At 39.1% G+C, this 27,670-nt stretch overlaps 1 protein-coding gene across 2 annotated transcripts in view; it reads right to left on the reverse strand.

Moving 5' to 3' along the window:
- LARGE1 (LARGE xylosyl- and glucuronyltransferase 1) overlaps positions 1-27,670 on the reverse strand; it is a 405,761-nt gene that overhangs the window by 19,977 nt on the left and 358,114 nt on the right. For both annotated transcript variants that reach the window (XM_039353059.1, XM_039353060.1), the window contains exons 10-12: positions 27,173-27,328; positions 15,546-15,709; positions 2,789-3,067 (exon numbers count right to left, since the gene is read on the reverse strand). In XM_039353059.1, coding sequence (XP_039208993.1) covers positions 2,789-3,067; positions 15,546-15,709; positions 27,173-27,328 — 599 coding nt within the window. The remainder of the gene's footprint in view (positions 1-2,788; positions 3,068-15,545; positions 15,710-27,172; positions 27,329-27,670) is intronic.

Consider the following 27,670-nt stretch of genomic DNA (forward strand, 5'->3'; position numbering starts at 1 on the left):
ATAACCTCCCTAGCAAAATAAGAATTCATAAAAACCAAAGTTCTTTGATCCTTTGGCCACAAGATGTCCTCATTGCTCAACATACAGGAAGAAGTTAATAAAATCTTGAGCCAGAAGACAATGTAAGCAGTGAAAAAGACAGAAACCCACGAAAATCAACATTCACATTTACCACTCATACAATACACACTGAAGTCATTCCCTCCCTTTATCTCCAAGGTCAAGTACGGTAATTATTCTGTCTTGACTAGATTTTGTCTTTCAATCATTTATCTAGCTTGTTTGATCACAGTTCTGCTTCCAAGCTATAGTGATGGGTTAACAATATGTCAAAGAGATAACAACTTCAATAACATTTTCACAGCCACTCTGTTAAAATCATCCTGGAAGCACAGATATTGGAGATGGGAGTGACCTATAAGTCATCTGGCCCTTTGCCATGCCGAAACAGAATGTGATTGTACATTTATTGAAGATTTTAACCAATTCAGTGCTAAGGTGGCTTAGAAATGGAGCTATTCCCCGCTTCTTTGGGAATACATCTTGTAATACAAATGTCATTATGCTGCTGGTTGTCTCCAGATGTGCTCAACTTCAGCTCACATTTCTCCAAATAGCCCTGCTGAATGAGAATTATGGAAGTTGGGAATTCAACACATCTGGAGAGATCACAAAGCTGTTCTAGTGATAGATGTAAAATATATATGTTATATGTATTGATATACTGATATTTTTATTTTATATCTCTCTATCATCTGTCTCTCTCTCTATCTATCTATCTATCTAGTAAAAAGACTGTATGCATTTTCCAGATATCTTGCTTTAAAGAGATGATTAGAAAACCAGGATGTCAACATTCCAGATATAGTCATTTACATATTCCTTTAATTTTGAGAAAATTGGCAAGATGTCTACTAGGTTAGAGCATGTTTTGAAAAATATCAGTCACAATAGCACTTAGACTTATATACCACTTCATAGTGCTTTTCAGCCCTCTGTAAGTAGTTTATAGAGATAACAAATTGCCCCCAACAATCTGTGTCCTCACTTTACCAATCTCAGAAGGACGGAAGACTAGGTCAACTTTGAGCCAGCAGCCAGGATCAAACTCCTGGCATTGGGCAGAGTTAGCCTGCAATACTGCATTCTAACTTCTGCACCACCAATGTTAAGAAAGAAATGTTTTCAGCATCATGCAGCCATAGCAGCTACCTGCTATTCATTAAAGCAGTCCACTTTGTTCAGGTTCCATACATGCCTCAAATACTGCAGCTATAAGAGCTACATTAACTTTAATGACCCCTTTCTTACTCATTTATCAAGATTTGCACCTCCTGAGGTTAAGCTATATCTTAGAAGATTCTCAGTATGATGCTCCTACCTAAAATAGCCTGGCAAAAATCTGTGGCTTTAGGCCCACATGCTGGCTTTGGCCTAATTTAGATCTCTATCCTTGAAGGTTATTGGAATTGGAGAAAAAGAGGGAGGAAAATATAAGATTGGAGAAAGATGCGATGTCAGAAAAATTAAAAGGCTGTTGGACAGATAAAGATGGTAGAAATAAGATACTAGGTGCTCCCAAAGTCTCTGTTCTTCAATTTTTTCCTGAGCCGTAATAACTATCATCCCACAGCCTCTATTACATTAACACCCTCTCCCCCAAAGTCTCTGAATTTTACCTTGCACAAAATTATCCACCATGCTATTACATTAAACTGTCTCTTTCTTTGTCTCTTACACTTTTCTAGGCAAACATAACATATAAATTTTAAGAAGCCTGTATCTTCTAATTCTTGCCTCCCCAGTCCAAGTTATGTTACTCCTGTATACCTAGCCCGGCTGATATAGATAGTTTCTCTCTATCAAAACTATACTTAAGGATTGAAAGTTGCATGTGTTACTGTCCCACCTTTTCATTTTAGGAGTTTGAGTTGTTCTACACAGCATTTCTTCCTCCTATTTTTGCTGCAGCAATGCATGTGGTAGGTAGGTTTGTATAGGGTGATTGGTCCAAAGTTCTCCAGGAATTTCCATGGATAAGGGTGGACTAAGCCCTGGATTTAGTTGTTCCCTGGTATTCAGGATGCTGCTTGTAAGCTCTATGTGCTTAGAGCTCAAAGCATTGTTAGAGACCCCACACATCCACTTTACGGTCTGTTTCTGTTGCTCCCCTCTGGGAGGAGGTTTTGAAGTATTTCTAGCAGGACTACCCAATCTTGTAATAGCTTTGTTCCCTATGCCATCTGTCTGGTAAACTTGCAAGATTCATTTTTCTTGCCATTTTTCATGTACATGTATACATAACCCGAACTAGACTGTTTTTTCTCTGTCATATAATATATGTGGGTATATGCATAATTATGTATGTACTGTATGTATGTATGTATGTATTTATTTATTTTTGTCATATTTATGTATATCGGAGGTGATGACCTTTTGAGAGCTGAATACAATGAAATTTCATTTTAATGTATGCCAATTAGTGTACATTCAAAGTGACAATAAAGTTATTATTCTATTCCAGAAGTCCCCAACGTTTTGGGCACCAGGGACTGTTCTGTGGACCAGACGGGTTGTGGTTTCATGTACTGTCTGCATCTCATGGATGGGGCTTCGCTTGTTTGTGCGGACTGGTTTCTGGCATGCCATAGACCGGTGCTGGTGCATGGACTGGGGGTTGGGGACCCCTGTTCTATTTTATTCTATGGATCTTCCCACTCCTGGTCTTAATCACTATAGAACCCTGGCCACACTGTTTGTGAGAGGAATGATTGGGGGGGGGAGTTACCTGAGGTACTCGTAGAGTCCATACATAGGCAAGAAGTCAATATCAGATAGAAACATGTATGGAGTGCTGATGTGTTTCATAGCCACATTTCGCAGGAGATTCACAGGGTAGAATTGTCCCTCTTTATACACTATGTGATATCCAACATTGTGACGGCTCATGAGGACCTCTGAACCTTGAGCATAGCGCAGAAATTGTTGGGCCTCTGCATCGGAAAGATAGAGTGCCAGACTGATCGGCCCTTCCCAGTGCTTACAAATGGCTTCAAGCATCTGCAGTCTAGGAGGAGAGAAAGAAAGAAAAAATTCAGAAAAAGTCATCGTCATTAGTTTGGTTGACCTAAGCAAGCCTTTCTGTCTTGGTGTTGATTTTCAAAAGGGCAAAAGGTATTCAAGTCTACCATTCTCTTGCTGACCGCCTGGAGACCTCTTGGCACTGTATCGGAAGAATTTCTTGCTTCCCTGTTTTTTGATTCCTCACCTTGAAATTCCCAGCTGGTCTCCTATCTAAGGACCAACAGGATCAACTTTATTTCATCCAGATGTTATATTGTGCACCTCCTTAGAGATTCACTCAAGAAAACAAAAAGAAGAAATCCTTAGCTAAACATGGCCTGTGTTAAAACACTAGGGAATCAAAGCCTAAGAAAAAACTATTGTAGTACAATGTCTATTCTCTTTAAAAGGGAAAAAATAATTAATTTTCAAGGTTTTATGTCTCCACCGAGAACAGGAAAAGAAACAAATGCAGCAGTTTTATGTAATTGTTGCAGAAGAAAACATGTGTTTTTCTAAACAGTGAAAATAGATAAGCCAAGAAGTAGAAAGAGATAAGTAATTATTTCACTATTCATTTTATTATGTTTACAAGGAATGCGAGGCCAGAGTGGTTAAAAAAAAAGCTTAATAAATTAAAAAGGTAAAAATAGAAACTCCATCAAACAAATAATAATAGTAATAAAAGTCTAATAGTAAAAAGGGTTGTTTTGTGTTCAGGAAAACAAGGCTTTTTGGTTAAAGATGGCGAATCACTAATACCTACAGAAAAAAACATTAATGAGGAACACTTTAAATAATTTATTTCCAAGATATGCCATGGGTGTTTTAACAAGCACAATACAGTCTTGCATTAATTAACAGCACCACACTATAATCCATGTGCTTCCAGGATCTCTTTCCATTCTTAGTAGATTTAATTAAAATACAAGATTATGAAGATATAAATGCTAAAAACCACATAACTTTATGTGAAGCTGTCTTTATTCAAAGATGCAATAGTTTTCCTGTCTCTTTTGCTTATTAATGTCAGGGTAAGAAATGTCTATCAAAATCCATTTCATTTCAGACATCCTGTGAAATAAGCAACCTTGTACCCAGAATTCACTCATTTTGAGAATAAGGCTTTAGTACAATTGCGGAGAAATGGTTAGAAGCCTCTGATTCCTGGTTACATTAACCACTAATGGTGTGTGAGATGTTTTGAATTTAATGTAATTATTTCAAATGTGAATGGTTTGAATTGGAAATTAATTTCCTTCCTTCCTTCCTTCCTTCCTTCCTTCCTTCCTTCCTTCCTTCCTTCCTTCCTTCCTTCCTTCCTTCCTTCCTTCCTTCCTTCCTTCCACCATGGTGACTCTAGACAATGTATACAAATAAAAGCCACCATAAAAATAAAAACCCATGTAAGCCACATCACCAATGTGATTACCTAGCTACCTGGGCCAAGTACCTGGTAGAACAGCCAGGTTTTCAGAGCCTTAAGAAAGGATAACAGGGTTAAGGCCCTACTGATCTCTTGGGGGATGCTGTTCCCTTGAGGCAGGGCTGTCACAGACAATGTATTATTCTGGGACCAGCAATTGTTTGGTGGAGGGGACCCAGGCATGCTCTCCCTACTCAACCGGGTGAGGTAGGCAGAAACAATGAGTGGTTTAATTGGTCCTATGCCATGTATAGCTTTAAACATGGTAATCAGCACCTAGAATGTCTTATTAACTACAGTACAGGCCACAATTGGACCAAAGGATCTTATCATTTACTGAATCAAGCCAAGAACACACTATGGTATCAATACATCACAGTTCAGAAGTAATGATCAAGAGAAATAATTTAAATAAGGAAATAATTGTTTACAATCAGCTCTAAATGACCATGCCAAAAAAGCCAAAATTAAAGTAGAACCTGTGCTGAGGTACCATTATACTATAGGAGTTTTATATTCTTACATCCATCCACTTCAAGAAAAGTTCTTCCATGTCTAGTCCATTGCAGCAATTATTTATCTTAACTGTTGATAGTTTCACTACTTCAAGGAAAACTATTACTAATATTTGCTTAGATCTACAGTATATTGGTTATTAAGTATTGAGAAATATTCATGGACAGTTTACTATGACTTAACTTTAATATCTACCATTGGATAGGTCTATGATGCTGCTTAATAAAATACTGTAATTTATTACTGATAATATTTTCTGTAAGATGGATAAATGGATGAAATGTTTTTAATGCTTTCTTTTGCCCCCAACTCCCTTCAGATGATTGAAAAAGCTGCTTCAAAGAGTGTAGATTTTATAGATATTATACAATGTAATATGTGTATTAATATATTTGTAAGCTACCTTTTCCATTCATAATATGTCAAAAATATTTTAAAAGTGTCAGATAACCTTAAAGCACTCAGAATTACTGTACACCAAAACTATCCAGAATAATCAATGTGCAACTAGACCTGATCCTGAATAGTGATAATCAAATTGTAATATTTAGTTCCGAAGCTGGGGATGTTACTTGAGGCCATTTCCTCAATAGTCATTTATAACATCTTTAGTGTCACCAGCCACTATGGTGAAGGTCTAAGGACCATCTTCATTACTGATACATCAGCAGATTAATGCTATAAATTGTAGGTGTGAAAATGAATTGAATCATTCAGAGGGTAGCATTCTGTAATGGATGGATATCACAAGATAAAAGGCTCTAAAGAAGTCTATTCTTATATTTATTTTTATCAATATAGATGTAGAACTGAAACCATTAACTGGATCATTGAGGGAAGCATATTGTATTAGCTCTCTAACCTGCGTAAAATGCTCAGTCAAAATCAGAGATTACATTTCTGCACATACAGTAGATCCAGTGCTGTTGAGACCTTCAGACTAAGAATTCAGTGTAGCAGTTCCATGATCAACTAACTCCCTCATGGTGTGTGAACTATTGACTTAGGAGTTGTTAATTTTGCTCATACCCAACCCTAAAGGGGCACATGAAGATTTTCTTCTGTCCCTTGGTAGTTTTCTCCTCCTGGCCACAAGGGGAGCGGGGGGGGGGGGAGGGATGAAAAAAAGAGATAAAGAGGATTAATAAGTCTTCTGAGTCTGTCTACAGTAGCAATGGATCCAACTGTACCACACTGGAATTTTTAATTTTATCTCCAGAGTAGAAAGGGGATAAAAATAAAAAAGGAAGGTAGCTGGAAATGCAGCCTCCCTGACACTTCGGGGAGAAATGGAAAAAAATGGCCAGCATCACAACTCAGTGTATTGACTGAGAGAAGGAATGACTGAGTTGTTTTAGGAACTGATAAAAGCAAAAAGAAATAATAGCCCATTGCCCTAATGAATTTCTGGTCTACTATTTCAAACAGGAAGAATCTTGAAGCATCTTTTCTGACTAGCAAATACATTTTATTCATGAAAATGCATGCTTTTTAGTAAAATTTGTTAGTTGGAAAAGGTCCTATTGGAATACTTATGATTTAGTATTTCCCTTATAGCTATAGCTATTACCTTTACTAAAACTACGCAGATGCGTAGTCTTAGTAAAGGTAATAAGTAAATGGTGAAGAAAATAATCCAAGCTATTCATGGTGAATATATCAAGGTATTCTTGTTTGTCTGCTTTGCAGATTTTTCTGCTTATCGGTGGAGTTTCAAATGAAGTTTGAAAAGTAATTAAAAGAGAGAAAAACATTTTCAGTTCAGCTTATCAAACTATAATTCTCAAATGCTATAGAATAGCTAAAGGTTGCATTAAAAAGCAAATGAGTAAATTATTAACACAAACCAGGATCTTTCATTAATCCAAAGTGAAAGAAGAGATTTGTATGACTCCCACCCTTATGACATTTCAGAAATATCAAAAATCTGATTGTTCTCCCAGGTCTCAGAATGATTCTGCATCCTGTTTTAGTTTAACTTAGTTATGTCAGGTTTAAGAATGTGATGGGTTTTTTCCCCCAACTGGCATCTTCTTTTTTTAATAAGCTACCCAGAAGTGTCAAAGAGACAGGATCCCTCAAATTTAGATTAAATAAATGAAAAAAAAATATATCAGAGCTGTCATTCAAAAGAAAAGATAAGAAACCACAAGGATCTCACTGCATCTATAAACATTCAGGAAAAGGTAAAAATAGCAGTCAGAATGATCACCAATGTAAGCTTCATTTCCAGACACTGTCTTCCCTGAACCAGCTCTGTCCCAAGGTTTAAAAAAAGAGTATTGTCCTCTTCTCCTATCTTCCTGGTCTTGCAGTACAAGAAGACGGGTTTTTGTGGGTTTTTTTGTAATGGTATAGCCTTCATTTCCAAGAGAATGCTTATTTCCGTTGTTGAATGAGGGAAAAAACTTCTCATGACAAGAAAACAGAAGGCTTTTATCTCTGAGTCTGAGAGATTTTTCAGTATGTCGGGAAACTGCTCTCTATTTTGCTTCATTCTTCTCAATGGTTCTCTTGCATGTTCAGAATATATTATTTCTGATAACAGTTCACCTTAAAACTTGGATGTTGCTACAAAACTAGGACTGGTATCTAGAGGAAGCAGATTATAAAGTTCTGCAAAAAGATTGATCTTGTCCTCTCTTTCTGCTGCATGCCTTGCTAGATTAAATACATTAGCTGCATCAATTATTAGTATTTCAGCTTGTCCATCCTAATGACAATAACACAGAAAATGAGTGCAACTGCTGTAGGAGAAATTTGCTGTAATTTGAAAAAAGAAAAAGGTTTGAAGATGATTGAAAAAAAACAAACAAACATACAAGAACCCACATATTGAAACACATAACAGGAAATAAAATGGCTGAGTAATTCTTTAGCAGGAATAGTATTTGTTGATTTTTCATGAAAGAAAGAATCATTAAGTCTGATAATAAGGAAGAGAAGCCTAAAATTGGATAGAATAGATAGGGACAGGATGGGGCTGACAGAATGAGTAGTATGTTTTTCTTCTCTGAATAAAGATAAGTGCCTCTATCCATCAATAAAAATTCTTCACTTGAATCCAAAGTGAATTAAAATCCTGGAGGAAAAGCATACATATGCTTGCTGGATTTACTAATTCTCTGTGGCATTTACTTGGTGTTTGATGTTCTTTTGAAAGATTTACCAAACAACAAAGTAACACCCCCCTCCCCGAGAAAGGTTTCCTATATTAAAAATCAATAGAACAGGGATTGATGAAAATTGCAAATGATGTTTAAATAAGGCTGAGATGAGAGCTAAGCAGTGCCATGGTTTCTATAAACCTGGGGTTGTTTCATCAAAGTTATTTAATCAGACATGAATTTCTAGAGATTCCATGTGTGGGAACATTGATTGTATAGTCAACTGGAGGAATGGGGGTCTTGTGCATATTACAGGTTACATTTTGCCTGTGTAACTCTGATTTTATTTTAAATGAAAAGGGGCGTTGTCTTACCTGAATGCTTTTTCTCAGCATGATGATGGAGAATCCACAAATGGGTTGTCTTAATCTTCCTGCTCCAATAAGACTAAGTTTGAAGTGTAGATATGCCTCTGCTGTGCCATTTGCACCCCAGTTTAGACTAAGACGATACACAGACGTTAGTCCGACGCGTGTGCTTTCCTAATATCGGAACCAGGGCCAACTGACCCTAATGGGAGGGAGTGGATTCTCCATCATCATGCTGAGAAAAGGCGTTCAGGTAAGACAACATCCCTTCTCCAGCATGATTGGATGGAAAATCCACAAATGGGACATACCAAAGCCCTGTGTGCCTAAGGGGGGGGGAAGTAGTCTGGGCCTGGGTCCCGCTAGATGACAATGCGTGTTCCAATACCTTGCGACCAAATGAGGCATCGGAAGAGCATATTTGTTAATCTTATAGTGATGGATAAAGGACGAGGGCGAGGAACATGTCGCTGCCCTGCAAATCTCCTCTATGGATGTCTGGGTCGCCCAAGCCGCTGAAGTAGCAGCAAGCCGGGTGGAATGGGCCGTGATATGCTTAGGAACTGTCAGTGATTGAGTTTGGTATGCTAGGGTGATGCAAGCCCTAATCCATCTCCCTATTGTCAAGGAAGAAACCTTCTGGCTCATGGATGAAAGTTGAAAGGACACAAACAGTGCCTCGGATCTATGTAAGGCCGCAGTTAGTTTTATGTAACGTTGCAGGGCCCTGCGAACGTCAAGTGTGTTCCACTGCTTCTCAATGTCATTGGATGCGATCGGACAGAAATCTGGTAAAACCACCTCCTGAGACCTATGATACAAGGAATTTACCTTGGGCACAAAGGAAGGGTCTAGTCTGAGAGTCACCCTATCTGCATGGAAGACACACAGGTCCTCTCTAACGGTAAGAGCGGCCAGTTCCGAAATTCGCCTGGCCGATGTGATTGCAATGAGGAATGCCACTTTCATAGATAACAGCTTAAGCGAACATGTGGCAATAGGCTCGAAGGGCGATGAAACAAGTGCCTGTAAGACCAGGTGAAGGTCCCACGAGGGGTATTGGTGTACCGTCAGTGGCTTGGCATTGGTTGCTCCTTTTAAGAAGGAACGAACCATAGGGTGATGTGCCAGGGGTACGGCGTTGTCACATGTGATTACCATAGCAAGAGCTGCAACCTGTCTACGGATGGTGTTCGGGGATAGCCCTTTGTCCAACCATCCATCAGAAATTCCAATACAATCGGCAGAGAGATAGCCGAGAGTTCAACCTTATGACCTGAGCACCAAGTGCAGAAGCTCCTCCATGTGGCATCATATATTCTATTCGTCGAGGGGCGCCTGGATTGTTGAATCATGGCTATCACCCTCAACGAATATGAGTCTCAGCTCAAGGCCCGCCTCTCAAATGCCAAACGGTTAGCTGGAGCCACTGTGGGTCCGGGTGCTGTAGTTCCCCCTGAGTGAGGGAAATACAACCTGCTGGGATCCTCCACGGAAGGGAGACGGAGAGCTCCATCAGGTCGGCGAACCACGGAAGTCTCGGCCAATGTGGTGCAACCAGGAGGATCTCTGCCTTTTCGTGTAGTGTCTTCCGGATCGTGGCTGGAAGAAGTGGCAAGGGAGGAAAGGCATAAAGCAGTTCCCTGGGCCAAGGGCTGCTGAGGGCATCTGTCCCTTCTGCTGTTGGAGATGGGAACCTGGAAAAGAATCTCGGGAGTTGGGAGTTGGTTGGGGAAGCAAAAAGGTCTAAGGTTGGGGAACCAAATCTGTCCACGATCTCCCTGAATACTTCCAGGTCCAGTTGCCATTTGGCATGGTCTACAGTGGCTCTGTTCAACAAGTCCACCTACTGATTGGACACTCTGGATATGTGCTCCGCCCTGATGGAAGCAAGATTTAATTCCGCCCAAGACCCCAACAACTTGGCCTCCTGCATGAGAGGCCTGGACTTTGTCCCCCTCTGTCTGTTGACGTGGGCCTTGGCAGCAATGTTGTCAGTAAGAACCAGGACATGCTGACCCGCTATTATGCTGCTGAAATGTTGTAGAGCCAGATGTATAGCTCTGAGTTCCAGCCAGTTTATGTTGTTTTTCAAATCCTCCTGGGACCACCGACCCTGAGCCCAATGCGACTGGAGATGCGCTCCCCAGCCAAATAGGCTGGTGTCCGTGGTGAGGGTGATTCTGACTGGTTCTCTGAATTTTGTGCCCCATGACAGTGCTGGGGAGGCCCACCATCGAAGGGAGTTCAAGGCCAGCCGCAGAACTTGGACCTTCTGGTTGGAAGAGCTGATGCATAGCCTCTGAAATGGAAGAAGAAGCCACTGCAATTCCCGGGCATGAAGGCGTACCCATGAAACAATCTGTATGCAGGATATCACCTTCCCCAGGAGCTGTGATAACAAGGCTAATGTGACCACCCTGTCTCTTCGGATCCGATGCACGAGGGCCTGAATGGAATCCTGCCGGTCCTGTGATAGATAGACCCTACAATTGTTCGTGTCTATGATTGCCCCAAGATGTAGGAGCTGGGTTGGGGGCATGGTATGTCTTTTCTGGAAATTGACAGAAAACCCATGCTCCTGAAATGTTTTGATAGCAAGGGCGAGGTCTGATCGGGCACTCTGGAAGGAGGAGGACTGTATTAATATATCGTCCAGATAACACTGAACTCTGATTGGAGATTGTCTCAGGTGGCCGGCCAGGACTGCCAGTACCTTTGTGAACACTCTAGGTGCTGAAGAGAGGCCAAATGGTAAGGCCCTGTACTGGTAGTGCCAGTGGGCATAACTAAACCTGAGGAATTTGTGATGTCCAGGGAGAATAGGGATATGCAAATATGCCTCAGTCAGGTCTATAGATGTAAGGAAGTCCCCTTTTCTGATGTTGGCCAAGATCGACTGTAGTGACTGCATCTTGAACTTCCTATACATCAGATAGTAATTTAGACCTTTTAAGTCTAAGATTGCCCTCCAGCCCCCCAAAGACTTGGGAACGACGAAAAGATTTGAGTAGAACCCTCGTCTTTCCTGGTCCGTGGTACTGGCTCTATGGCCTGTATCTGTAAAAGGTGAGCTATGGCCTCTGACATGAGGGCTGCTCTAGTCTTGTTTGTGGGAATAGGGTAAGACCGGAACCAATCCGGTGGACTGGACCAAAACTCCAGCATCAGACCCTGAGTAATGGTGTTTAAGACCCATGAGTCCGTTGTAGTGGCTGCCCATGTGTCAGAATAAAGGGACAGCTGGCCTCCTATAGGAGGGGAGTCTGTGGGATCACTTGCCTCGTTTGAAGGCGCGTCCTCCTGCGCCTTGAAAGGGCCGCTTGGCCTGGACCTGTGGTCGATTTCTGTATGTGGAATGGTCTTGCTGGCGCTCTGGTCTCTGGAAGGAGGTGCGAGAGGCCTGGGCCCAGTCCCAGGTGGAAACTGGCCGAAAGAGCTGCCTACAGTAGTTGCTTTGTGATGACCCGGCCCCCGAGCGCTTATATCCTTTTTTGTTGTGTTAATGAGAGTCTTTCGCTTGTCCTTGCCCTCTATTAGGTAAGGATCGAGGGCCATTCCAAAAAGATGTCCCCCTGTATAAGGCTTAGTAGTGAGGCGCCACTTGGCCTTGGTGTTTGCTCGCCAGTTCTTAAGCCACAGAAGTCTGCGTGCTAAGATGTCCACCGCAATGGCTCATGCAGTGTATCTGGCTGCGTGTAGGGAGGCATCAGCCATATATTGGGATGTGGCCACCAACTTACCCAGGTTTTGGTGAACTCGGATCTGGTCAGGGGGAATCATGTCCTGGAGTTCATGCAGCCACAGTACTGAAGCCCTAGCGAAGAAGGCCATGGATGTGGAGGCCTTGGTCGCCCAGGCCGATGCCTGATGGGATCTGCGTAAGGCAGCCTCAATTTTTTTTTTGTCCTCTGCCTTAAGTGCCTCATTTATGTCCCCTGGAATGCTAGAGTTGGAAAACAGAGAATTCAGAGGCTCGTCAATTTGAGGAACTTCCAATAAAGAGGCGAAGGAGGGAGCCACATTGAACAAGGTTTTCTCTGAAGATCCCGAATTGGGGACAGAACCCAGGTTATCCCATTGCTTCTGCACTGTGTTGTGGAAGAATGGGGGGCAAGGGATATGTCTCTGTGGAACCACCAGTTCAGCATACAGGGGATTAGGACCCTTTGATGTAGATGGAACTGGGGTCTCCTGTTCCGGAGTGATGTTGGCTGTTGTGCAGGCCTTGAGTAATAAAGAGTTGAAGAAGGAATGGTCAAAAAGACCAATGGGTGGAGCTGGGTTTGATGGAGAGGTACCCTCGTCATCTGACAGGATCAGGTCTGAAGGGTCGAAGTCTACAAATTCTGAGTCCGAGGAGACATCCTCTGTGGGGCTTCGTGATTCAGGGCGAGGAAGGGACTGAGGGAGTGCTGAGGGAGGTTGGGGGGTATGCTGGAAGGCAGAGGAAGCCATAACTGAGCAACGGCCTGAGCTATCATGGCCTGAAACTGCTCAGGTCCTAATGATTGTGACTCGGGGGCGGGGGGCGGAGGCCTGCTGCAGTAGGCGTAAAAGTAGCCTGAGGCCCAGATGGGGCGGTGCCCTGACCAGTTATCCCCTGTGTCCCTGGAATTAGCCCTGACATGCCAGGTTCAGCCTGGGCCATTTCCCTGGGGGGAGACCAGGTCCCTGGGGCTAAGGTACAATGGGTGGAAAGGGACTCAAATATGGACCTCCCCAGGTGCAGAAATGGCCTGGGTTAACTAAGGTATGATGCTGACTAGTGGTCTTCTGCTGACTGATCTGGATCGTTTGGAAGGCTGTGTTTTGGCCTTCAATATGGTCTTCACCGCTGCCTCAGTAGAAGTTTTGTGTTTCTTTTTGGCGGGGGGCTCAATATTGTCCTGTAAGGACGTGGAAAGCGAGTTGTCTGCCATATTGTCTGGAAATTTCCACTTGGAAACCTGCCTTCTCAATGATTAGCTGAGGCAACAGGTTTCTAAGGGCTCTATTCAGTGAAAAGTGCCCCCCTCAGCGCTGTAGTCCACTGAAGCAGCCCAATTAGAATATGGTTAAAACCCAGATGGGGCGGTTGGGGGTCAACACCAGGCAGTGCGTCCTTGTGGGGACGAGCTTGCCCTCCCCAAGTCCAGGAGATGTTCAGTACCAGGAGACAAGATGGTGGATGTCACAAAATGGCGGCCGCGACTAAAAGCGCGCCAAAAATAACTGATGAGAGGCCTCTGAGAAGGTAAAGCAATCTGGCTGAGGCCTGTGTGGCCTGGAGGCCGCGCGGCTGCAATCGAGCCCTGTTCCAAGGGAAAGCTTTGGGCCCCTGTAGCAAGCCGGAGGTTGTTCCTGACCTGATAGAAGTTGCCGCTCGGCTAAGAGCCCTCGCGCTGATCAGCTGGCTGGCGGTGCACGGAGTGCTCCAAATGCTCCTCCAGTATGGGGACCTCAGGAGAAGCAGCGCCGTTTTGATCAGCAAACTGAAGTCTGTCAGAGCCGCACGCTAGGCCTGCAGCAGCTCGTAAATGCTTTGATGGTTCCCCGCCGATCAGCTGGCTGGCGGTGCCGTGGAATGCCCGAAATCGCTCCTCCAGTCAGATGGTATCAGGGAGAGGCATCACCGGCTCCCAGTGAGCCCGTCACGATCGTGGGGATCGGAGCCTTAAGGGCTACACTCTGGAAAGGGAGCGTTCAAACGCACAATGGTTCGTGCGAAGCCTGTTGGCTGGCTAGAGCAGGCAGCCGCCTGGGGAACCTAATAGTAGGATCTTCCTGGTAAGGAATTCCAGTAATTCAAACTATTAATGAAGGCAATGTCCAGAAAAGGAATAAGGATATACAACCTGTCTTAATTTTCCTGTTCCAAGAGCTAAGAAACGTGTCTGTAGAGCAAGAGACTAAGTCTAAACTGGGGTGCAAATGGCACAGCAGAGGCGTATCTACACTTCAGACTTAGTCTTATTGGAGCAGGAAGATTAAGACAACCCATTTGTGGATTCTCCATCCAATCATGCTGGAGAAGACATCTCTTCCTTCCTTGTACAAATTACAGCATCCAAAGGAAGGCAGGTTGCAGGAAATGAGATGGAAGGATTCTATTGGTTTCTGATATGATGGATGTACATTTTATTGCTTGGGTATAATTGGCAGGCATGTTAGAATAATATGGTAAAGAAATAAGTTGCGTTTATTCAGCTAATGTATTAGGGAAAAAATGAAAATAAAGGGCAACTGGATCTTTCCTCAACAAAATACTTGTCTGCATTGAAAGGAAATATCAGGTACAAATGTAGTGATCTTTTTCAGTGCTGTAAAACAATTTATCCTACAGATGAGTCCGCAACTCTGCTTCTTTATTGCCACTTTTGTATGTACAGAATACCGACAACAGTAACTACCCTTCCTGCTTGCCTCTGGAATGTCTTTGAAATCTGCAACTCGTTACAAGGTAAGGAGATGACCTGGTGAATAGGGGAAGATCTTGCTTCTTCCAAAAAATGTGACCCATTTTAGACCCTAAAGGTGGTGCCTTCTCCATGCTAGATGGCCTTAAGCTAAGGATTAAAGTGTGCCCCACACAAAGAAGTGTTGCCTTTTACAGATCTGTATTTCTTATATGCGTATCAAGGACAGTGGTAACTGTAGGTCAAAAAAATAATTTACCAAAGAAAAATCAATATAACTCAAGTAAAGGAATTATGATGCAGAAGCAAATAGAGAATTAATGAAAATATCTTCTTGAGTCACCATTCAATATTTCTGGATTATTCCTTTTTCTAAGTAATTCCATATATCTAACCTAACTGCAAACAAAATCAATCAATCCATTCCAAACACATAATTGTCTCAAATGTACATCATAGAAATTTCTCACTCTAAGCCTGATCTTCCACTTCTTGTTAGTCTAACTGCTAGTTCTTCAAAAGAAAAGGAACTAACTGTTTATGGCCAAATGGCTTAAAATATTCTTTCTTCTGCCAAGAGATTACATATAAAATTTTCTAAATTCACCAACTGGAAGTAATTGCATTGCCTAAACTCTCTATGAGAATATAACATTACATTCCTTACCTGTCCATGGAGAGCTGTGCCACCAGGGTCACATCATTGTTATCTGTAGCAAACTCATATTCGTAGTGTAGGAAATATAGGTGAGTCCGATGGACGGTGAAACGCTCTCGCCGAAACTCATAACATAAGTCATCTTCATCCAACTCAGATAGTTGTTTTTGTAGCTAATACACAAAAGCACAAAAATCAGCACAAAACTATAAACAAGAGAATATTAATTAGAATTTTTTACTGAAGAACAAATATAAAATCATATCTTATATGATATCATGTATATGACTGCCCGCCGCCCAAACCATAAAGTCAGTTTACAAGCCCTAAATGAAGAGCTACTTCGCACTTGTGGAGGATTAATAGAGGTTCATGATTTCTGTTTTTACCCTCCCTAAATAGCTGCCTGCCTCTTTTTGGCAATGTGGTAACCAGGCAATTTGGATAAGCCCAGGATGACAATTTGGATAAGCCCAGGCTCAAACCTTCCTGCAGCTGTTTAATTAAGTGCCTCAGACACCAGATGCCTGGGGCCACTGATGGTAATTCCTGACAGCTCATCCTAAATTTTGTGGACAAATTAAGCTACATGTTGTGGTCCACCCTACAGTCCTAAATGAATGTTCTACCTCTCGGTGTAAGTATTACAGCATACAGATTTTCTTTGTAGACAGTAGGGCCACTGCGTTCTTTGGCTCAGACACTTGAATGTCTTCTGTAATTCTGTGTGTGAGTCACCCTTGGCAGTTTACTACCAATCTTGCTGACTGCAAAAAATCGCCTCCATTTGCATGCCATATTTTAAGAGATTCAACTGAAGCCAACCTATGGCCATTTCATTTAAATTTGAGAGAGCAAAGCTCTACTATGATCTCTATGGCAGGGGTCCCCAATCACCGGTCCGTGGACCAGTACCGGTCCACGGCGTGCCAGCAACTGGTCCGCACAAACAAGCAAAGCCCCATCCATGGGATGTAGACAGCACACAAAACCACACACTTTCTGGTCTGTGAAAAAACCTTTCTCCACAGAACCGGTCCCTGATGCACAAAGGTTTGGGGACCTCTGCTCTATGGCATGAAGTAAGAAGGAAAGCTGGCTGTAGCAATGAACAGAAAATATAGAAGAGGGACAGATAGGTATGTTCTCTTAGGCCTCCTCCTCTAAATTCACACAGAAATAGGTATGTCACCAAGTAAAATCGTGGAACAAACATTTGCCTGCAGTTGTGAAACTATTTTGCAGACATCATTATTCATTTATCTAAACTACAAATTGCAGGGTGTGTGGTAAAGAAATCATAGCGCCTCTAAGCATTATTAAAGCAAGAAAAACGTTGATCAAATTCTTTAATGTGCTAAGAAGGATAGTATAAAATGGTTTCCTTCCTACATTTTTTTTTTAAATGAAACTACCTATTTTAGAATTGCTGGACTTTGTGGGCAGAGAAAGATGGTACATGATGCGAATATCTGCAGGGACAGTGCATTGCTGTGATGGAAAAATATTCTTCTTCACAGCAGCATCCAGGAGGAAAGTCCCGCAGGGCTCCTTGCTAAGAGCAGCATTTTATATTTCCTCAGACATTGAGAGGTGTGAAAATAAAAGGGCAAGTATGCCACAAGAATTTAGAAAGCTATTGCATTCCAGGTTGGGCTTCTATCCATGCAAGATCTCAGAAAGCATTTTTTTACCTCCTTCCCAACTTTTCAAATAGAATGGAACCTGGCATTTCCCTCACACCACATCTGATGGGGCACCAGTGAAACGGGAACTAAAATTGCTTCTGACTCAAGTAACTCTGGTCAGGGATTTTAACCCTTATCTCTGCTTGTTTACCTTCAATTATTTGCCACACTAGCTAGGGATAATGGGAATTATGATCAGACACCTTCTAGGAACCAAATGCTGAGAATTAATGTGTTAAGATATGAAATATACACTCACACATACACCTATGTACATATTCACATGACACCAAATCAATTTCCTATTTTGCAGTAGTATCCTAAGCATTCTTTTAGCAGTTCCATCTAATTTTGTTCTCTATTTCAAAGAGCTTTAATCTGATTATCTATAGACACTTCTTTTCATCCAAATCTATGAACAGCTTGACTGCAACAATATATCACCTTTCTTAATAGCCCTGGCTTTCAGGGTCGTATCAAGTATGGACAGTTTTTAATATCATCACTTGGTTGGCACTAAGAACCCTCTCCTGCATTATTTTAATGCTTCATAACAGCCATGTAAAATAGAACAGAGGCCAAACTACACCACATATAAGTTACTGCAATTTCTTTTTCTGTTATCCACTGCCAAATCTAGAATTTTCTATACCACCTCCACTACTAACCCACAAGCAAATTTCTGTAAGTTTCACATGATAAGGTTCTGATCTAAACCACAGTCTAAGTAAAAAAAACAAAAAAACCATCAATAAATCCCCATTACTTTTTAAAATACATGTTCCATAATATACATATGAAGTCAAATGTTAGTGTTATTTTGTAAATTAGAATTTATTAAATTGGTCTTTGAGAATTGCTTTTGGCTTAGCAAGTACCCTCCTTTCTAAATCTATCAAAATAACTTCTGATGAGATAAATCAAAGTTTCCTTTGATGACAATGGATATTTTTGAATGAAAATGCGTCTTCCACTTTCTAACACAATTAGATTTGATGTTTTATGTTTTCTAACTGCTGAGTAAAACTATCATTTTAATTACAGTTTTTTTTCATTTTTAAACAGATTTCAAGTATTTAGATAGTGGTTAATGAGTTCCTTAAAATTAATGAATAAAACCACTACCTATCAGTAACAGATGGCACATTTATGAATATTTTTGTTTTTACAATAATTCTAACCCCTGTGTTTTTAAAATTAATTCTGAATAGCCAATTCCGTTTTAGGCTGTCTTTGCTTAATGACTCATGTTTCGTGTCTGAAGTTACAACAGCACTGAAAAAGTATCTTTACAACAGGTCCTTGCACTTAGGACCTTTGGAGTGTTCCCTTGGTCATGTGATCAACATTTGGGTGCTTTACAACTAGTTGGTGTACAAGACTGTTGTAGTATCCCATGATCACGTAGCTGCCATTTGCATGCTTTACAGTCAGCTTCTGACAAGCAGAGTGGAGAAGTTGATAAAATCACTGTCATGTGATATCTCATTTTTTGACAGAGTTGCCTGTCTCAACTATGGTTAGTAACTGAGTAACTTGTACTTTTCTTCTTTCTCATTGTCTGCTTCAGTCATCTTCTTAGCTTCCACTCACAAGGAATGACTTATTAAGAGGTACATAAAGGTTATAAATAGCTTCAAAACTCTCATAACAGTTGCAGTCTTTAAGCCCAAACACTAATTTTGGATTGTTTTCTCACTCTTGTTTTGCTCATCACTGCAACTGCAAACTCATCATCTTAAATGATCACAATCTAATTCATTTTCTCTAAAGCACAGATAATGTCAGCATTTTAAATAAACTCACAAATTGCTACATGAAATATCTTAATTTTCTTTCCATTTCTTTTCTTGGAAAGATATTTAACATCTCTTATCAATCCAAGTCATCATGCTAATTAGGCATGGTTAAAACAACTGTAACTAGTTGTAACTGTATCACTCTTTTTAAGATACCACAATATCTTCTTTCCAATTTCCTGGATACCCAGGCTATATGTTTATACTTGCAAAACCACAATTATCTGGGTACTGTAGTCACAAAATGATTTTTAGATTACTTCAAACTCTTAAACAGATATAATAACTTAATCGTGTATTATGGAACTATGTTGTGAAATTATTTCCCTACTGTAGAAAAATGGTGCAAAATACCTGCCCACTCTATATTTATTCCTTACTATATTAAGTGCAACTTAAGAAAAGTACCAGAAAGCAGCTATATTGTATGTGTGCGTGCATTTTTCCCTCTTTCCCTCTCTATCTCTGAATATGATCACTGTATGATCCTACACATGTAACAATGCCGTCTTCCAGATAGTGGCTCAAAAATGCTTCTTTGTCACTAAAATACTGTATTAATACCTGAACTCAATTATATGCATAAGTATTTTTTTCATTAAAATATATTAATTGTAGAATATATGTACTTAAGCACACTCATGTTGTTATAAATGAAATCTAGATAAGAGAAGGGCAAAAAACCATTAAAGAAAGGAATGTTATTTTTTTAATTACAGCCTTATGTTATTTCTTTCCTTCATAAATGAAACTGTGGGGCAAGCTCTTTTTATATGTACTTTGACTGAGAGTTGGCAGAATTGCCAGAAACTACATAATGTGGTCTTGTGACCACATCTGGCCACCATTCTGCTGATGGGTTCTCTCATTCAGTTAAAAACAAACAGAATATTCCATCTGATCACAGACAACAGCAAAAATAATCTTGCTTGCTTAATAGTAATAACCCAAATAAATGCTTGCAACTAGGGCTACTATCCTAAGATAATCCTATCCCTATCGTATCCTATCCAATATATCCTATATCCTATTCTTTCCTAAACTAGAAATGGCTAATTTGTGGTATTTACTGTATGTCCTGAGACACATTGTAAATATAATGCTAAAGTATAATGTATGCACCCTGGAAATTAGATGAAGTTATGTAAATCAGAAATCTTTATTCCTGTTGCTCAGTTTCCATGTTGCTTTGCTTTTACTGGCCAGTTTATTTATGACAGGTTTATTTTCTGTTGGCAACTTGCTCAAGTTACTTGGAAAAGCTTCTGCAGTTTGAAAGCTGCCCACAGGACCTTATTCTCTTGCACCTCTGAAAAAGCCTATCTCTGCCTTGAAGAGATTTGTGAATTGATTACTTTTATCTCAATGCTTTAGTTTTCTTCTAGTAAGTTCAGGATCTTGAGCATTAGGCTACGAGATTGTTAGGATCCAGGTCACTATACTACAGAGAATTTAAAGTCTTTCTATTAAATTGTAAGAACCACCAGATTAAATAGAAACACCTTTTCTATTTTCTGAGAAATTTCTTCACACTTTCTAAAGACCACAAATGTTTCATTCATTTTCTTTTTGCTACATTTGGGTAGTAAATCTACTTTTGATTAAGTGTAATAGTTGAAATGTTGGACTTTTTTGCAATCAATCCTTCTGAATAGTTTAAAGAAATCCCAGGCTGTTTCTTCTAAACAGCTGGATATGCATCTGTTAGTGTTTTGGATTACAAACTAAGAATGTAAGGCTAAATTGTAAACATTATTATTTTATTTAACATGCTTCTTATTTGAGCTGTATGAGCAAAGTTCGTGGAAAGCCAAATGTCATGCTTGTTCTGTGATATTTGGATGTCAGCACTGTTAATTCAAAAAATGGAAGATGGATTCTTAAGTATCAAGAAATAAGCAGATAATCATACACCTTGGGGGAGAAAAGATAATGAATATTTGCCTTTTAGTGTATCATATTTCAGCACACTTACCAGTTATCGTTATATACTTCACTATGAGAACTATAATTTTTTTTAAATCTCAGACAGGACTCTTAATTGCTATTCATTCTGTTCAAAAAAAATCCTTACATTAGCTTTATCCCAAAGAACAATGATACATATAATCTTTCCAGAGATCACGATATGATCTATGTGAATGATGTATGCAACTAATTTGTATGCATAACATGCCTATGTTTTATAATTATGTGATTATGTATATCTAGCAAACTGACAGGATTTGAACATCATCCATCTATCCATCCACATACTCATTTACAGTTATTCTTGCTAGATGAATTTTACTCTAAAGTTCAGCCTATTGTAGACAGCTTTCATCTTAGAAACTTGCAGGAAGCAATGATCCCAGGAGCTGAAAACTTAAACTGCTCTTATGTTTTTGCTCTACCAAACTATTTGAAGTTTAAGGTGTCTACCTGCACAAAGGCTTTCCAGGTGAAAACTCTCCTTTTTTAAAGTATCAAATAATTTCTGTTTGTTATGTAAATGGAACCTAATTTAGGTAAGTAAAATTTATTCCAGACCTACCAAACTTTAGAAGTGCCAATTATTGTTCCTCTAGAGCAGAATTCTTCAATCTGGCACTTTGCAAATTTGTTGTACCTGCAACCCTCTGTATTCCCAGTCACCACTCCATTAATGTTGCAGTCCCAACATGTCTGATTGCCCTAATTTAACATGGTCCTGTCTTTTGAGAGCAGGATTATTATGGATTCCAGTAGCAGACCTTTATTTTGTGAGGCAAAACTGATTCATACAAAAATGATCTTATACCCAGTTTTAATGAATGTGTCAATTGTGACCATACTTAGGACAGGAGGACTTAGTTACAGTAACTCACTGCTAGACAACTGCAGTGTGCCATATATTTGCTTGAAAACTACTTGAAAACAGCAACTCACAAATATGGTAGCCTGCTTACTTACTGGCTCTCATCACTGGAAACATATAATGGTAATTCTGTAGGCCCCGCATGGGTTACTGATTGGTTACTAGTTACAATTTAAGGTGCTGGCATTGACCCATATGGTCTTGTATGGCTTGGTACCTGAATGCTTACAGGTGCACCTGTTTCAACCGTTATTGATTTGGTTTATTAGAACAGTTAGGGCGGAAAATTTTCAAGAGGTCCAAAAGGCTAAAGCAGGAAGGCTCTGCTTTTGTGTTTTAATGTTGGTATTCTTGGATTTCCAGAAAAAACTTAAAAGTGTAATTGGAGGGCCAATTTGGGGCCTAAGCTTAAGTGGATACTTGATACTAACTCATTTTCTTTCGCTTTTTGTGTCTTAGGTAGGCTTTGATGTGTTTGTTGTTATTATGATTCTAATTAGTTTTAATCTAAACCACAGAAGTTTTAATTTTTGTTTTGTATATACCATTAGATGAGAAAATTGGTTTTGACTGCATTATGGTAGACAAATAAATAATACATCTTTAACAGTTACATAGAAGGATATTTGTTTGGAGGCATGATAATTCAGACATCTGAGACTTAGCCTGAAGCTGCAACTCTTAAAATTTTTTCTTTGATATAATGATTACAGATAATCACTTGTATTCTTAATTATGTTACATGAAGTTCCAAACTGTTATCAATCAAGGGAATGGGCACACGGAAGAACACGCTGAGAGTTGTCCTAATAGATCAGTTTTCCAGCTAGTAGTGTAAGTGTGTACTTGCTATAGCTCTTTCAACCAGATCCCTAAGGAGTAGCTTTCCGCAGGGGAAAAAGGATATTTGCCCATATGTTTATCATCTAATAATCATTTATTTAATTTCACTTAGTAAGTACTTGCTCTGATTTCTAAAAGTGTTGCTGGGCTCATACTAAAAATACATAGAAATATCTATAAAACCTTAGCTTTAAAATCTCCACAAATAAGAAGGAATTGTCCAGAAGAGACATTTTAGAAGGAGTATGTATATATACAACATTACCCTGTTGATACACAAAAAAATAATTAGTACTCTTCCAAGTGTTGAAGTAATCATTCTCAATTTAAGTCAAATTTCTGCTTTTCTTTTGTTGACATACAATTTAATTGCTTAGGTTCAGTTTCTGATAATCATTTAAATATGAAGGAAATCAGAGAATCAAACTGGCCCCAGTAACATTTTCCAGGCTTGAAGTATGGGGCAAGGTACTATCTCGCATTTTGTGCTATGTGCTTTGGAGCTACCCAACATACTTCCAAGAAAGAAAAAGAAACCAACACAAGTGATGCATGCACAAATACAAACAATCAGTTCCTCTTGTACACTTACATTCCTGGCTGTTATTTTGGGAAGTATATGAATGGAGCATAGTCAAGAAAAGCAATCTTGTCAAGAAAGGCAGTCTTCATGCTAATGATTGCAAGTTTATTTGTGGGCCCTTCTCAAAGATCTCAGTTTTGATAAATAAATCTTGTTTACCAATCACTTTCTTCCAGAAAAGTATTATGTAATGTTGACAATTTTTCACATATTTTCTCAAGAATTAGTATTTGGTAAATCTCAATATATTCCACTTTATAGATTCTGCATTTACTTCTTTCTTAACCCCTTCCATTTTTGTCTCCAAATAGTGGTTTTGCTGCTATGGTAATTTAATTGGACTCCCTTACCTATCCAAATTCACACAACTAAAAATTTGGTTGCTTAACAGTTCTTTAAAAAGTTATTATTTCCCTCTCTGGGAAATAAGGGAAAAAAGACTGTACAGTCACATGACAACTACACACATGTTAGTGTGCTGAGCACTGCATCTTAGCTCCAAGTTCAGGTATGCCATTTTTTTGTGTTTCTTCCTCTAAAGATCACTATCATTTGTAGAGTTGTCATACCTATGCAGACTTCTTCTAGTAAACTGTTCAGAGCATTCCAGCACATCAGCTCTAATTCTCCTTACTATAGCAATGATCAGATAACAATTTCACAAGGAAAAAAACCTGAATACATAGCTTATTAAAAATGTACAACTAATACACACGCACAGACATAGACACAAAACTGTGATATGTTCCTTTTCTATGGGGATAGTTGTGGAGCTGGTTTAATGTTATACTTACATCCTTCTATAACAGTCAATCATCAAACTAATAGTAGAAACAACAATTAACTTTAACTCAAAACACCAAAATCCAAAGAAGAAAAAAATGTACAGGAAAATGATCTAACAGCATGTTAAAAATATTTATTATATGGGAAGAATGAATTATTTTGCATATAAGCAAAGAAACAAAAAGAATAAGGCAAAAGCAATCTAATTTATGCCCATAGTAATGCTTGTTCTTAGTACTTAGTGTATTTTAATTAGCCCAAAACATAACTGAGGGCAGCATAAAATCAAGTGAACTCCATTAGGTATTTAACAGATATTTGCATTCCAAATAAGCTCTCTTAATTACAAATTAAATTCTAAAGCAATACTTCTAATAACACAACTTGCTAAATTGTAACAGCTTACATATTGAAAGAACCCCTTGAGGGTGAATTCTGATACTGCCAGATTGCCAGTTACAGGCATAAACCATTGATCTTGTAAACAATGAAGGCTACCATTCAGCCAGCACCCAAATTATCAGTGGCAAAGCTGTTTAAATTCTGATCTCTGTCTTCTTCTGTGAATGGTCAGCTTGTCTATTGGGCATGTATAATTTGCTTCCTGCCTTCAGCACAAAAATTACATGTAGTGCAAAGAAGCTCATTTTAAAATACAAGCATTATCTTCTCCTGTATTCTGCTATTTTATTTTCTGAGTACAAAGTTGACTGCATTATCATCCATACTTCAACTTGAATATGGAAAGAGAAGATTATAGGCTGCACTACTAAACAAAGTTATTCCTTCTTTTGGTCTTTACTCACATTTTGCAAAATATCTGGTGCTAGGAAAGAATATAGGAGAGATGGCAGCATTAATAATTTCTCTGCAGGAAACAGCTATTATAAAATGATGGAAGTACATTACATAACCATTTTGGACAGGCATTAAATATTCTTGCCCAAAGACCACAAATGATTGGTATTTCAAATGGGGACCTCACTATTTTCCATATGTCATATCTGACATTTTTGAGGATCAAGGCAAATCTGCTCTAACAAAACTGTGTCTGAAATCACAAAACCCATCTAATTATTGTTCCTAAGCTGGTTGGACCACCAGGGAATACCAAGGCTATAGACTAGTTAAGAAGTTTTTTTTTAAAGAAAAATTGAAATAAGACCGCAACATACAATATTTGCAAAGAAATCTACATGGATGTGTCAATCTAGTCATTAAAATAGCCCTTATTAGAAGTCAACAGAAGTCTTCTATCTTTGGGGAGAAACTCTTTGATTTTCACTGTTCTCAAATACATCATAACTGGTGTGCATGCTAATACCTAAATTCTGGTTAACAAAATGTAACTTCTGTGTTTACATAATATACTACACCCAACAAATAAATATTAATGTGGCTCACATTGATGGCCATGGAAAGAAAACGGTTACTGACATCAACATGCTGAATCCCAAACTGCTGAATCCCATGTTTTTCTAGCTACTTTTCATATTTGTCTCAAAATCAGATTAAATATGCACCTGATAGACACATAAACACACAGCTCTTTTATTGTCTTTGAGGTCTGCCACCATACCCACTCTCACTGAGGTTGTGGGACCTGCTTGATCCATGTTTCAGATTAGGAAAATGTATCTCTACAAAGCAAAATAAAAAGTACAGTATCTTGAAGAATTTCCATCAGACTGTCAACACTTCTAATTTAACGACACCAAATACTGGAAAATGGAAGGTGTATACAACAGAAATATGTCACTGTTTGTATGGCTTGAAAAAAAAAAAGAAACTATAGCTGACTCAAATGAAGAATAGCCTTGATAATTTGGCCTTCTGCAACTTTCCACATATGTTGATTTATACCTCCCATCATGGATCTTGTTGGGTTGGAATGTATTAATGCAAAGATATCTTTAATCAAACCATTATAGGCTGATATGCATTTGGGAAACCTAAAAGTAAGTGTTTCGTCTTTTTAGTGACTTTAATATGGGTGGATTTGAATTCCCAAAATTTCCTAGCCAGCACGCTGCCTGGGGAATTTTGGGAAGTCCACCCTTCTTAAAGTTGCTAGGATTGAAAAACATGGTTATAAGTTCATAAAATAATCTTTGGCCTTTAGACTTCCTCATAAGGTATATATAAGATCCTGAGCAATAGTTATAACCAATCATCACCACTCAATATATAGAGAAGCTGACACACCAATACTCTTCTTCTTATGCCACTCTAGTACATTTTTCTCTTGCTATTAATGGTTATTTGTTGCTTTTGATGAGCATCAATTTAGATGCATCACATATGGTAGTATAGTCTCCTTACCGATACATTAGATAAATGGCTACTACATGCACAACAAGAAAGATACTAAGTATAAATATGCCTAAATTTAAATTTATAGAACCATTTTGTTGAGGGATTTGAATGGCCAATTTTGTTCTATGTGATATGAAAACTGCTATCTGGAAGGACAAAGGATTCTGTATATAGCTACTGTTGAAGAAAACTACCTGAAATTTCATACACTTACATAATAATTGCACTTTAAAATTGCACTTCCTATTATATCACGATATATAAATATATATAGGACATATAACTTGAAAAAGATATATTTCTTTATCACTTCACCACCACACAGAATGTGGTGGAACAAAATTTTAGACTATTTTCCTCTATATTCCAATTCTTGGAGAAAAGTTCATTTTAGTTCAGAATTTTTAGTGCAAAAAGTTCTGAATTAAACCATCAATCTTAATTAAACAAATTAAGGAGCTTGGAAGTCCTTTAGAAAAGCTGGGCTCGCAATCTGGAGAAATTTTGTTTCAATAAATAGTGAAAAACCCCTCATACCCAGCACTGAAGGAAGATTCAACTGTTAATCCAGTCAGCTTTCAATAAAGAGATGGAAAGGAGTACTGTCCAGTTCTTTGCCACAGGGAACTCAGTGTCTTGGGCTGGCCATGCTAGTTATTTTCCTGGTCCCACTAAGGATATTTGGCATAATTGCAATCTTCTGTTTGAGAGAAATCCCTTCCCTCCCTTCCAAATTGGATACGTTTGTGGAAATCAAAGCCACCACAAGTTTAAGGCCAGCTTACATTTTCACTGTTGACATCAGCTTCACTGGGACATCCAAAAAGCTCTCGCCTCAGCAAGTTCCCATCATATTCTAGGAATGTCAGATAGAGGTTGCGGAAAAACTCCACATGCTTGTTCTTTACTCTCAACTTTTTGGGCGAGTTCCAATGTATCACCTGGTAGAGAAAACAATGCAGGCATCAAAACCCAGCTTCATTGGTTTATCTTCTAAATATCCTCTTCTTTTGTTTTTGCATTTGACAACATTTCTTCCTCCTCAGTACAGAAATTATAAGAATATACCAGTGGGAAAGGTATCACTAAAGGACTTCCACATTTACCTCTTTTTTAAAGAAAACCAAGGAAAATTAATAATAGAAAATCCTACCTATTGAATTCTATCTATATGATGGGCTCTGTTCTACAAATCTACATCTTGGGCAAAGAGATATTTGAAACATGCTGTCTTTTGTCTGAACTAAGAGTCTTGTTAATTTTCATGTCTTACATTCTTGTTT

Source organism: Crotalus tigris, unplaced genomic scaffold, assembly GCF_016545835.1.
Source record: "Crotalus tigris isolate CLP2741 ecotype Arizona unplaced genomic scaffold, ASM1654583v1 scf7180000018491.14276545383:2951260, whole genome shotgun sequence".
Taxonomy (NCBI): domain Eukaryota; kingdom Metazoa; phylum Chordata; class Lepidosauria; order Squamata; family Viperidae; genus Crotalus; species Crotalus tigris.